This window comes from Natator depressus, chromosome 25 (genome assembly GCF_965152275.1).
Source record: "Natator depressus isolate rNatDep1 chromosome 25, rNatDep2.hap1, whole genome shotgun sequence".
Taxonomy (NCBI): Eukaryota; Metazoa; Chordata; order Testudines; family Cheloniidae; genus Natator; species Natator depressus.
Window position 1 is genome coordinate 2,967,973 of NC_134258.1, and position 13,257 is coordinate 2,981,229.

Consider the following 13,257-nt stretch of genomic DNA (forward strand, 5'->3'; position numbering starts at 1 on the left):
GATATGAGTCAGCAGTGTGCCCTTGTTGCCAAGAAGGCCAATGGCATTTTGGGATGTATAAGTAGGGGCATAGCGAGCAGATCGAGGGAGGTGATCGTTCCCCTCTATTCGACATTGGTGAGGGCTCATCTGGAGTACTGTGTCCAGTTTTGGGCCCCACACTACAAGAAGGATGTGGATAAATTGGAGAGAGTCCAGCGAAGGGCAACAAAAATGATTAGGGGTCTGGAACACATGACTTATGAGGAGAGGCTGAGGGAACTGGGATTGTTTAGTCTGCGGAAGAGAAGAATGAGGGGGGATTTGATAGCTGCTTTCAACTACCTGAGAGGTGGTTCCAGAGAGGATGGTTCTAGACTATTCTCAGTGGTAGAAGAGGACAGGACAAGGAGTAATGGTCTCAAGTTGCAGTGGGGGAGGTTTAGGTTGGATATTAGGAAAAACTTTTTCACTAGGAGGGTGGTGAAACACTGGAATGCGTTACCTAGGGAGGTGGTAGAATCTCCTTCCTTAGAAGTTTTTAAGGTCAGGCTTGACAAAGCCCTGGCTGGGATGATTTAATTGGGGATTGGTCCTGCTTTGAGCAGGGGGTTGGACTAGATGACCTCCTGAGGTCCCTTCCAACCCTGATATTCTATGATTCTATGATTCTAAGGAGCCCCGGCCCAGAAATGTCCATCTGAACCTGTGCCCCCTTCCCCTAGTTTGTGTCTCTGGTCAGCTCCCAGTGAGGAGTGACTGCGGACTGCAGGGGAGCAATGCCCGGCCAGACGCTCACCGCCTCACCACTCTCTGCAGGCACCAGGTCACCCTCCCAGCACCACGGCAGGCAGGCTGAGCTCAGCCCCATGTACGGAGGGGCAACGAGAGAGGAAGTGATGCACCCAAGGTCTCGCAGTGAGTGAGTGGCAGAGAACCCAGCAGTCCTGACTCCCAGATCCTGCTCTCACCACACTCCCTGCTCTCTTGTCACCATGTTGCCTGTAGTGAATGAGTAAAGCCGACAGGGCCACTGGGCATTCCCAGCCAGCTCCCTCCCAGCCCCCTCCCTGCCTGGCTGGAGACAGCACCGTACCCATGCAGTTGTTTCCTCCATTGACCTGCATGTACTCAGGGGGGCACACGCAGGTGTAGTTGCCCAGGGTGTTGTAGCAAGTCCCAGGGCCGCAGATCCCGATGTGGGCAGAGCACTCGTCAATATCTGCCAAAAGTAACGACAAGATTACACCTGCACGCACAGGACGAGGGGCAGGTCTGGCACAGGGCGGGGGGGCAGATCTGGCACAGGGCGGGGGGCAGATCTGGCACAGGGCGGGGGGCAGGTCTGGCACAGGGCGGGGGGGCAGATTTGGCACAGGGCGGGGTGCAGGTCTGGCATAGGGCAGGGGGGCAGGTCTGGCACAGGGCGGGGGGCAGGTCTGGCACAGGGCAGGGGGCAGGTCTGGCACAGAGTGGGGGGCAGGTCTGGCACAGGGCGGGGGGCAGGTCTGGCACAGAGTAGGGGGGCAGGTCTGGCACAGGGCGGGGGGCAGGTCTGGCACAGAGTGGGGGGGCAGGTCTGGCACAGGGCGGGGGGCAGGTCTGGCACAGAGTAGGGGGGCAGGTCTGGCACAGGGCGGGGGGCAGGTCTGGCAGAGGGTGGGGGGAAGGGACATTGCCAAGGCCACCCCACAGGCAGGGGCCCCCAAAGACATCAGCCCCGCTCTGCTGGGAGTGCTGGGAATGGAGCCCCACAGAAGGGGCTGGTTCCTTTGTCCCGCACCCCAAAGGGAGGGAGGGATCCTCCCCAGCAAGCTCGGGGCTGGGCCTGGGGCATCTGGGGAAGGAACGAAGGGATCAGAGCAAAGGGCCGGTCGCGCGGCTGCGTCTTGTGAGTTGTTACCAGCCACACACCACATCAGGACAAGGGCAGGGATGTCGGCCTGCTCCGAAGCAGGCCCTGAGCAAAGCACAGCCGGGCACACACATGCACGCACACACAGCCCTATGCACACACACATCCCCCGCACACACACAGAGACACCCCCCACAGCTGGGCACCACACATGCACACCCACATGCACACACAGTCCTATGAACACACACAGCCCCCATACACACACAGAGACAGGCACACACATGCACATGTACCCATATAGACATGCACACCTCTCGGCATGCACACCCCCTATGTGTACACAGCTCCACACATACATGCACCCTCCCACATGCATGTGCACACACTCAGAAATGCACACCTCTATGCATGTGCACCCACCCACACGTGTGCACACACTCCCCACACATGCAGACACACATGTATACTCCCCACGCATGCATGCAGCCCTTAAATGTACACACACATGCAGATACACTCTCCCGCACACATGTGCACACACACAGACACACTCCCACACACACATGTACACAGACACACAGATACACTCTCCTGCACACACATATGCACACACACACTCCCACACACAGGTGCGCACACACACACACACTCCCCCACACACATGTGCACACACACAGACACTCTCCTGCACACACGGCAGCGCGGTACCTTCACAGATGCGTGTGTCCTCGTTGAGGTAGTAGCCTAGGGGGCACTCGCACTGGAAGCTGCCAAAAGTGTTCACACAGTTGCCCCCCTGGCAGAGGCCTGGCAGCTCCTGGCACTCATCAATATCTGTGAATGGAGAGCGAAAGGGAAGCACTCGACCCCCCGACCAAGTCCTGGCAGCCCCCGAGGCAGGGTTCCCCAGTGTGCACTGTCTGCACACAGCCACCGCTCACACCCACTGCCTTGGGCGCCGATCAGCACCTGAGTGCAGCGGAGCAGGCGGCTGCAAGGCTCAGGCTGAGGGGCACAGACTCGTCACATGGTGCAGAAGGGCCAGAAGCTGTCAGCTGGCCTCAGCCTGTGGGCAGAGGAAGGGGCGTAGGGGTGGGAGGGAGAGTGCCTCCTGCTGGGGGAGGGATAGCTCAGGGGTTTGAGCATTGGCCTGCTAAACCCAGCATTGTGAGTTCAATCCTTGAGGGGGCCATTTAGGGATCTGGGGCAAAAATTGGGGATTGGTCCTGCTTTGAGCCGGGGTTGGACTAGATGACCTCCTGAGGTCCCTTCCAACCCTGATATTCTGTGATTCTCAGGGCCGTGAAGCCTGAGGATGTGCTTTCCCTGGAATGGGCGGGGGCATGTTGGTGCCAGTTCTGCTTACCCTCCAGGATGACTGTGATGGGGTTGGGCCTGAAGCCTTCTCCTCCGGGGCATAGGGTCTTGTACTCCGCTGCGGGGAGAGAGTCAGTTACTGGGTGGCACTGAATTGCACTGAGCGGCTCCCCGTGGAGAAACGAGCCAGAACGCAGGGAAAGAGACAGGCCGTGAGGGCCAAAGTGCCCCAGGTCCAGGCCGGAGCAGCCCAACCCAGCCTCTCGCACTCTGTCCCGGCCTGTCCCATGCCTGCCCAGCCTCCAGCCCAGCTCATCACACCCTGATCAGAGTGATGCTCCCAGGAGAAAGGAACAACCAAAGGTAGGAGAATGGATAACAAGAGGAAACATAGTGGGAGATCTTAATTTCCCAGATAGTGATTGCAGGACAAATGCTACTAGTAAGAATAGGGCCCAGATATTCCCGGATGTGATAGCTGACAGATTTTTTCACCAAATAGTCACTGAACCAACAAGAGGCCATGCCATGTTACATTTAGCATTGGTAAGTAGTGAGGTAGAAGAACTGTTTGCAGAGGACAATTTTGGTTTGAGTGATCATGAGTTAATTTAGTTTAAACTACACAGAAGACTAAACAAAAATAGATCTGCAACTAGGGGCCTCGATTTCAAAGTGGCAAACTTAAAAAAATAAGGGAATTACTTCAGGAAGTGGACTGGACAGAAGAACTCAAGTATCTAAATGTGGAGGAATCTTGGAATTACTTTAAGTCAAAGTTGCAGAAATTATCTGGAGCCTGCATCCAAGCAAGGGGAAAAATTTGTAGGGAAGGGTGGCAGAGTAAGCTGGATGAACAAGCAGGTGATTAAGAGAAAGCAGAAAACCTACAAGGAATGGAAGATGAGATGGATCAGCAAGGAAAGCTACCTCTTGGAGGTCAGAAAGTATAGGGAAAAGTGAGAATTGCCAACAGCCAGGCAGAGCTGGACCTTGCAAAGGGAATTAAAACCAACAGTAAAAGGTTCTATAGCCATATAAATAAATAAAATAAAATAAGAACAAGGAAAGAAGAAGTGGGACCGCTAAGCACTGAGGATGGGGTGGAGATTAAAGATCATCTAGGCATGATCAACACCTAAACAAATACTTTGCCTCAGTTTTTAATGAGGAGCTTAGGGGTAGTAGCAGGGTGGCTAATGGAAATGAGGATATGGAAGTAGAAGTTACCACCTCTGACGTGAAAGCCAAACTCAAATGGCTTAATGGGACCAAACTGGGGGGCCTGGATAATCTCCATCCAAGAATATTAAAGGAACCGGCACATGAAATTGCAAGCCCAATAGCAAGGATTTTTAATGAATCTGTAAATTTAGCAGTCAGACTGGAGAGTTGCAAATATAGTACCTATATTTAAGAAAAAAAAAAAGAAGCGATCTGGAAAACTAGAGGTCAGTTAATTTGACCTCAATTGTATGCAAGGTCTTGGAACAAATGTTGAAAGAGAAAGTAGATAAGGACAAATAGGTAAATGGTAACTGGGATAAAACATGACATAGTTTTACTAAAGATCTGTTTCTTTTGAGAAGATAACTGATTTTCCAGACAAGGAAATTCAGTAGGTCTAATCTACCAGGATTTCTGTAAAGCATTAGTACAGTTCCACATGAGAAATTATTAGTTAAACCGGAGAAGATGGGGATTAATACAAGAACCAAAAGGTGGGTAAGGAACTGGTTAAAGGGGAGACTACAGCAGGTCATAGTGAAAAGTGAACTGTCAGGCTGGAGGGAGGTTCTAATGGAATTCCTCAGGCCTTGGGCCAATCTTATTTAACATTTTCATTAATGACCTTGGCACAAAAAGTGGGAGTGTGCTAAGAAAATTTGCGGATGACACAAAGTTGGGGGGTATTGCCAATATGGAGGAGGACCTTGAAAACTGGAGTAATAGAAATGGAATGAAATTTAATAGTGCAAAGTGCAAGGTCATGCACATATAGACTAACAACAAGAATTTTGGTATAAGCTGGGGATGAACCAGTTGGAAGTGCCAGAGGAGGAGAAAGATCTGGCTGTGTTGGTTGACCACAGGATAACAATGAGCCACCATTGTGATGCGGCCGTGAAAAAGGCTTCTGAAATCCTAGGATGCATCAGGTGAGCTACAAGGCACTGGTGAGATCTCACCTGGAATAGTGTGTGCAGTTCTGGTCTCTCATGTTTAAGAGAGATGGATTCAAACTGGAACAGGTGCAGAGAAGGGCTATTCAGATGATGAGAGGAATGGAGAAAAAACAGTTACTAACCTTTCTGTAAGTGTTTTTTTTCAAGATGCGTTGCACAACTCGATTCCACGGTCAGTGTTTGGGCACTCCAGTGCACAGGCGTCAGAAAATTTTTACCCTTAATGTTACTCGTCATGGTGGCCCGAGTGCCCTCTGCTGTCGTGTGCATATTGCACAGGCATAAAGGGCTGAGCTGCCCCAACCTCCCTCAGCTCCTTTCTACTGAAGCAACTCCAATGGAGAAGGGAGGGAGGATGGGTCGTGGAATGGACATGTGCAATACATCTCGAAGAACAACAGTTACGGCAAGGTTAGTGACCGTGTGTTATTCTTCGAGTGATTGCCCATGCCCATTCCACGGCAGGTGACTCAGAAGCAGTCCCCTCCAGAGATAGGTTCAGAGTCTATTTGAACAGGGACTGGGGGACCACTTGTCCATCATCTCTAGATTGTTGAGAGATTGTGTAGTGAGAGGCAAACGTGACTGATGACCAGGTTGCTGCTTTGCAAATGTCTAATTTGAGCCAGAAATGCTGCAGAAGCCACTTGGGATCTAGTCAAATGACCTAATACACTATCTGCTGGCTTCACGTTAGCCAACTGGTAACACCAGTGAATACAACTGGATACCATGATGAAATCCTCTGTGTGGAAACTGGACTGCCCTTCAGTCTCTCTGCAAATGCAATAAACTTTTGAGACAAAGACCTGAAAGTTGTAGTCCAGTACAGATAAATGCTAACACTCTCATAATGTCGAGTGTTTGCAGTGTCTCCTCTCTTTTACTACCATGAAGTTTGGGAAGATCAGGAAGCAAACTACCTAGGTTTGTATGAAAAGTGGAGACCAGTTCTGTAGAAATACTTGGATGGGATGATGGTAGACTTTATCTACTAAAAACAGTACATGGTGATGGAGGGGCTGATACTAACGCTCTCAACTCCCCATCTCTTCTGGCTGATGTGTAATAGCTACTGAAAATGCTATCTTTGTTGAAAGGTGCAACAGAGAGCAGGTCACTAGATGCTCACAGGGGGACCTGTAAACTTTGCTCCATGACAGAGTTGGATTCCGTACGCATGCAAACGGTCTGTCCAATCCCTTTCAAACTCCTGGGGCCATTGAGTTGGGGAAAAGGAAGCAGTTATCTGCAGAGGATGGAATGCTGGTACGGCTGCAAGATGAACTCTGATCCACCCAATCACCAATCCTGCTGTTTCAGACACAAAAGAGAGTCCAGCACATGCGGAATAGAAGCTAGAATAGCTCTCCACCTTGACCAGGCAGAAAACCTCTTTCACTTCACAGGGTAAATTTCCTTGCTGATGGTTTTCTCCTATTCAGCAGTGTCCCCGGCACCTCTCTGGAGCAGGACTCCTCTGCTGATGGGAGAGGGTAAGCCTGTAAGTCCAGAGCGAGGCTTCACATTGTATGTAGCAGAAAGGCCCTTTGTCACCAGCACCAGCACCAGATAAATTCTGTTGTCTCTGTTGGAGACAGGCCTGCCCGGGCTACTTTGATCAGGAGGCTGAGCGCAATGAAGGGGGACTGGATTACACAAATGCTGGATGCCCCTGTGATCAGTCAGGTGGCCAGGTAAGGGAGTACCTGGATCCCTAAGCTCCAGAGGAAAGCTGCTACCATCGCCATATGCTCTGTAGAAACACAAGGGGCAGCTGAATGACTGAAGGGCTGTGAACTGCTCATGGCAGCCACTGACAGTGAATCTCAGAAATTTTCTGTGGTGCTGATGAATCGCCACGTGAAAGTAGGCGTCCTTCAAGCTGCGCGCAGCATACCAGTCCCCTGGCTCCAGGGCAGGAATAATGGAAGCTAGAGTGACCATCTGGAATTTTGATTTTTTTCAGGAACTTGTTTAACTGCCTTAGATCTAAAATTAGGCCTTTTCCCCCCAATACTTCCTGATCCTGAAGGAAAAAGGGGGTTTGCCTTCAGGATCAGGAAGTATTGGGAGAAAAACCCCTTTCCCCTGAAAAAAGGAGGGACCTCCTAGATCCAGTAATACTATCTCATGAGAGGGCTCCCTACAGAGGGATGGGTAGGGGGAATAGGGCTAGCAATACATTGGAGTGTATATCCGACTTTCACCATGCTTAAAACCCACCGATCTGTTGTGGTGTGGGCCCAAGCATGACAGACATGTGGGACATTGGAAAAGAAAAAGATGGCCCTCTGGGAACTGGTCATCTGCTCTTGGCCTGCCCCTACCCATGGGCTCTCAGAAGATGCTGCCTGCCTTGAAGAAGTGGCGTCTGGGAAGCAGAGGGAGGTGGTGGTGGTTTGTCACCTCTGCTCCTTCTCCTTGGCAGGTGTTGGGCTCGAGGAGCAAACCCCTGAAAATGCTGGGACTTATGAGGATGGAATGCCTTCCACCTCACTCGATATTAGGAAAAACTCTTTCACTGGGAGGGTGGTGAAACACTGGAATGCGTTACCAAGGGAGATGGTGGAATCTCCTTCCTTAGAAGTTTTTAAGGTCAGGCTTGACAAAGCCCTGGCTGGGATGATTTAATTGGGGATCGGTCCTGCTTTAAGCAGGGGGTTGGACTAAATGACCTCCTGAGGTACCTTCCAACCCTGATATTCTATGATTCTATGATTCTCACTGCTGGGGTGGAAACGCCCAAGGATTTCAGGGCTGCTCTAGAGTCTTTGAGACTCTGCAGAGTCTTGTCCCTCATTTCTGAGGAGAGCGTCAGCCCTTCCAAAGGGAAGTCCTGGACTGTCTGTGTCTGTTGCACCTCTGGAGGGAGGCCAGACGAGTGTAACCAGGATGAGCACTACCACATGGTAGCAGTGCTGCCACATGCTGCGTGCTGCAGAGTCTGCTGCATTGAGACCTGCCTGCAGAGCCGTTCTGGTGACCAAACTGCTCTCCTCTACTAAAGACTGGAACTCCTGCTTCACCTCATCTGAGAGCTTGTCTTTGAACCGTACCCCACCGGGTGAAATCCTGGCGCACAAGCAAAGCTTGCTAGTTTGCAATGCAAAGTTGGAGGTGCTCCGTCTCTCCTTTTCATTGCCTACTGGCACTACAAGGGAGCCTGGAGAAGGATGGCTATATGGTGCTCTAACTCCGGGAGGGGACACTGTACCATCTCTCCCAGCTTTTTGCAGTCAGAGGCAGAGAAGCCAAGGTCTGCCAGAGGACAGCTAAGATAGCCTTATTTATCAGGAGAGCTGCTCTTGCTGGAGCCACAGATCTCAGAATGAGGAGTCCTTGTAGCACCTTATAGAGTAACAAATTTATTTGGGCATAAGCTTTCATGAGCTAAACCCACTTCATCAGATGCATGCAGTGGAAAATACAATAGGAAGATACATATACACAGAGAACATGAAAAAATGGGGGTTGCCATACCAACTCTAACGAGACTAATCAATTAAGGTGGGCTATTCTCAGCAGGAGAAAAAAAACCTTTTGTAGTGATAATCAGGATGATCATTTCAAACAGTGACAAGAAGGTGTGAATAACAGTAGAGGAAAAATTAGAATGGGGAAATAGTTTTTACTTTGTGTAATGATTCATCCACTCCCAGTCTTTATTCAAGCCTAATGTAATGGTGTCCAGTTCGCAAATTAATTTCAGTTCTGCAAAATAAAGACTGGGAGTGGATGAGTCATTACACAAAGTAAAAACTATTTCCCCATGCTAATTTTTCCCCTACTGTCATAAATATAAAGGGAAGGGGAAACACCTTTAAAATCCCTCCTGTCCAGGGGAAAAATCCTTTCACCTGTAAAGGGTTAAGAAGCTAACGTAACCTTGCTGGCACCTGACCAAAATGACCAATGAGGAGATAAGATACTTTCAAAAGCTGAGAGGAGGGAGAAAAACAAAGGGCCTCTGTCTGTCTGTGTGATGCTTTTGCCGGGGACAGAACAGGAATGGAGTCTTAAAACTTAGTACATAATCTAGCTAGATATGCGTTAGATTATGATTTCTTTAAATGGCTGAGAAATTAAGTTGTGCTGAAAGGAATGGATATTCCTGTCTTTGTGTCTTTTTGTAACTTAAGGTTTTGCCTAGAGGGATTCTCTATGTTTTGAATCTAATTACCCTGTAAGGTATTTACCATCCTGATTTTACAGAGGTGATTCTTTTTACTTCTATTAAAATTCTTCTTTTCAAGAACTGAATGCTTTTTTTCATTGTTCTTAAAATCCAAGGGTTTGGGTCTGTGGTCACCTATGCAAATTGGTGAGGATTTTTACCAAACTTTCCCCAGGAAGTGGGGTGCAAGGGTTGGGAGGATCTTTGGGGGAAAGACGTTTCCAAACAATGCTTTCCTAATAAAAATAAACCCAGATAAACGTTTGGTGGTGGCAGTGGAAGTCCAAGGGCAAAGGGTAAAATAATTTGTACCTTGGGGAAGTTTTAACCTAAGCTGGTAAAAGTAAGCTTAGGAGGTTTTCATGCAGGTCCCCACATCTGTACCCTAGAGTTCAGAGTGGGGAAGGAACCTTGACACCTACTGTTACTCATACCTTCTTATTACTGTTTGAAATGGGCCATCCTGATTATCACTACAAAAGTTTTTTTTTCTCCTGCTGAGAATAGCCCACCTTAATTGATTAGTCTTGTTAGAGTTGGTATGGCAACCCCCATTTTTTCATGTTCTCTGTATATATATCTATATCTATCTTCCTACTGTATTTTCCACTGCATGCATCTGATGAAGTGGGTTTAGCCCACGAAAGCTTATGCCCAAATAAATTTGTTAGTCTATAAGGTGCCACAAGTAGTCCTCACTCTTTTTGCTGATACAGACTAACATGGCTACCTAGTGACAGAGGATGTGGAAAAAGCGAATGTACTCAATGCTTTTTTTGCCTCTGTCTTCACGAACAAGGTCAGCTCCCAGACTGCTGCATGGGGCAGCACAGCATGGGGAGGAGGTGACCAGCCCTCTGTGGAGAAAGAAGTGGTTTGGGACTATTTAGAAAAGCTGGACGAGCACAAGTCCATGGGGCCGGATGCGCTGCATCCGAGAGTGCTAAAGGAGTTGGCAGATGTGATTGCAGAGCCATTGGCCATTATCTTTGAAAACTCATGGCGATCGGGGGAAGTCCCGGATGACTGGAAAAAGGCTAATGTAGTGCCAATCTTTAAAAAAGGGAAGAAGGAGGATCCTGGGAACTACAGGCCAGTCAGCCTCACCTCAGTCCCTGGAAAAATCATGGAGCAGGTCCTCAAAGAATCAATTCTGAAGCACTTAGAGGAGAGGAAAGTGATCAGGAACAGTCAGCATGGATTCACCAAGGGCAAGTCATGCCTGACTAATCTAATTGCCTTCTATGACGAGATAACTGGCTCTGTGGATGAGGGGAAAGCGGTGGACGTGTTGTTCCTTGACTTTAGCAAAGCTTTTGACACGGTCTCCCACAGTATTCTTGCCAGCAAGTTAAAGAACTATGGGCTGGATGAATGGACTATAAGGTGGATAGAAAGTTGGCTAGATTGCCGGGCTCAACGGGTAGTGATCAACCGCTCCATGTCTAGTTGGCAGCCGGTATCAAGTGGAGTGCCCCAAGGGTCAGTCCTTGGGCCGGTTTTGTTCAATATCTTCATAAATGATCTGGAGGATGGTGTGGATTGCACCCTCAGCAAGTTTGCAGATGACACTAAACTGGGAGGAGAGGTAGATACGCTGGAGGGTAGGGATAGGATACAGAGGGACCTAGACAAATGAGAGGATTGGGCCAAAAGAAATCTGATGAGGTTCAACAAGGACAAGTGCAGAGTCCTGCAGGAGGGAAGAATCCCATGCACGGCTACAGACTAGGGACCGAATGGCTCGCCAGCAGTTCTGCAGAAAAGGACCTAGGGGTTACAGTGGACGAGAAGCTGGATATGAGTCAACAGTGTGCCCTTGTTGCCAAGAAGGCCAATGGCATTTTGGGATGTATAAGTAGGGGCATAGCGAGCAGATCGAGGGACGTGATCGTTCCCCTCTATTCGACATTGGTGAGGCCTCATCTGGAGTACTGTGTCCAGTTTTGGGCCCCACACTACAAGAAGGATGTGGAAAAATTGGAAAACGTCCATCAGAGGGCAACAAAAATGATTAGGTGACTGAAACACATGACTTATGAGGAGAGGCTGAGGGAACTGGGATTGTTTAGTCTACGGAAGAGAAGAATGAGGGGGGATTTGATAGCTGCTTTCAACTACCTGAAAGGGGGTTCCAAAGAGGATGGATCTAGACTGTTCTCAGTGGTACCAGATGACAGAACAAGGAGTAATGGTCTCAAGTTGCAGTGGGGGAGGTTTAGGTTGGATATTAGGAAACATTTTTTCACTAGGAGGGTGGTGAAACACTGGAGTGCGTTACCAAGGGAGGTGGTGGAATCTCCTTCCTCAGAAGTTCTTAAGGTCAGGCTTGACAAAGCCCTGGCTGGGACGATTTAGTTGGGGATTGGTCCTGCTTTGAGCAGGGGGTTGGACTAGATACCTCCTGAGGTCCCTTCCAACCCTGATATTCTATGATTCTATGATTCTATCACTCTGAAACTGATCTCAGAATGTCGCCAGCTTGTGGGATTTTTCCTGGGCCTCCTCTGGGTGGATGTCTAGGGCATAACCATCCTCCTCAAAGGCTCTGGATGAGTCTGAACATCACGAGGAGGTGGAGGAACAGGCTCCATCACAATTGCCTCGTCAGGGGATGAGGAAGAGGATGCTATCGTTATCCTGGTCCAGGCTGTTTGTGACAGGGATCCCGACTCTGCCTGTGCCAGGCTCTGTGCCAACACTAGGTTGTTTGCAGTGTTAATGCTCCTGACGCTGAGTAGATGGAGCCAGCTGAGGAGGCTGCAGAGGGGGGAAGCCTCACACATTCCAAAAGGGTCACTGGTACAGCCCCGGTCCCCAACTACGTGTAGCTCAAGGGTCCCTTCGATCAGTCCCCTGGTGATAGCGAGGCTCTGAGCAGGGCAGGCAGGTGGCATACTCCTGATCATGGGACTGGCTAGGCTGGAACACACAGGATCCTACTGCAGAGTTTGATAAGGAAGAAGATTCTTCTTGTGACCACGGCGATGCTGTACCCGCCGGCAGTGTGAAGGAGGCTCCGACTCTGAAGGAAAAGGAGCTGAGGAGATCATCCGTGGCTTTCTACGGCCTAGCGGGTATGCTGATGGCCAGATGCGATGGGGCTACATGGGCAGAACTGAAGGCAGTGCCTTGGGTGCCGGTGCCAGGCAAGTTTCTTGAACTGATGGTGACAGTTTAACAACTCTCTCTCTGCCGCAAACACCCGGGAGTAGAAGGCACCGGGCAGACGCTCTGTGGTACCCGGGGCGAGGAGATGCTGATGAAGGTGCTCTGGGAGCCGGTCTCGACAGGCCCACGCTGGTCTGTGGAGTCAACCAACTCCCCTGTTTAGAGGTGTGCTCAGAGGATTGCTTCCTCTGCAAACACCCTCCTGCCTTTTGAAGAGGTGCACATGGACTGATGCCGAGGTGCTCGGGACCCAGCCAGAGGCAGATGGCTCCAATGGAGGATGTAGCACCGATGTTTTGATCTGGCTGCCCAGTCTTTTTTAGAATGGGGCTTAACGCCTTTGCATGCGTCTCACTCAGATGAGCTCCCCCAAACACTTAAGGCAGACACTAGTAGGCACTGTCGTGAAACAAGGGCATCAGGGCTTGAAACCCAGGGAGTGTGGCATAGCTCGGGGGCAGGGGCCGGGACTCAGAGAGAGCACCGGAGCCACACAAACAACAACAATTTTTTTTCCTTTTTTTTACACTAATTAACTAACTACTGAGTTACACCAGCTCTACACAGTT

At 49.8% G+C, this 13,257-nt stretch overlaps 1 protein-coding gene across 1 annotated transcript in view; it reads right to left on the reverse strand.

The window, feature by feature from the left end:
• The window catches only part of FBN3 (fibrillin 3), a 293,987-nt gene that overhangs the window by 49,866 nt on the left and 230,864 nt on the right, over positions 1-13,257 (reverse strand). The window contains exons 38-40 of the mRNA XM_074939600.1: positions 3,204-3,272; positions 2,546-2,671; positions 1,076-1,201 (exon numbers count right to left, since the gene is read on the reverse strand). Of these exons, the coding sequence (XP_074795701.1) occupies positions 1,076-1,201; positions 2,546-2,671; positions 3,204-3,272 (321 nt within the window). The remainder of the gene's footprint in view (positions 1-1,075; positions 1,202-2,545; positions 2,672-3,203; positions 3,273-13,257) is intronic.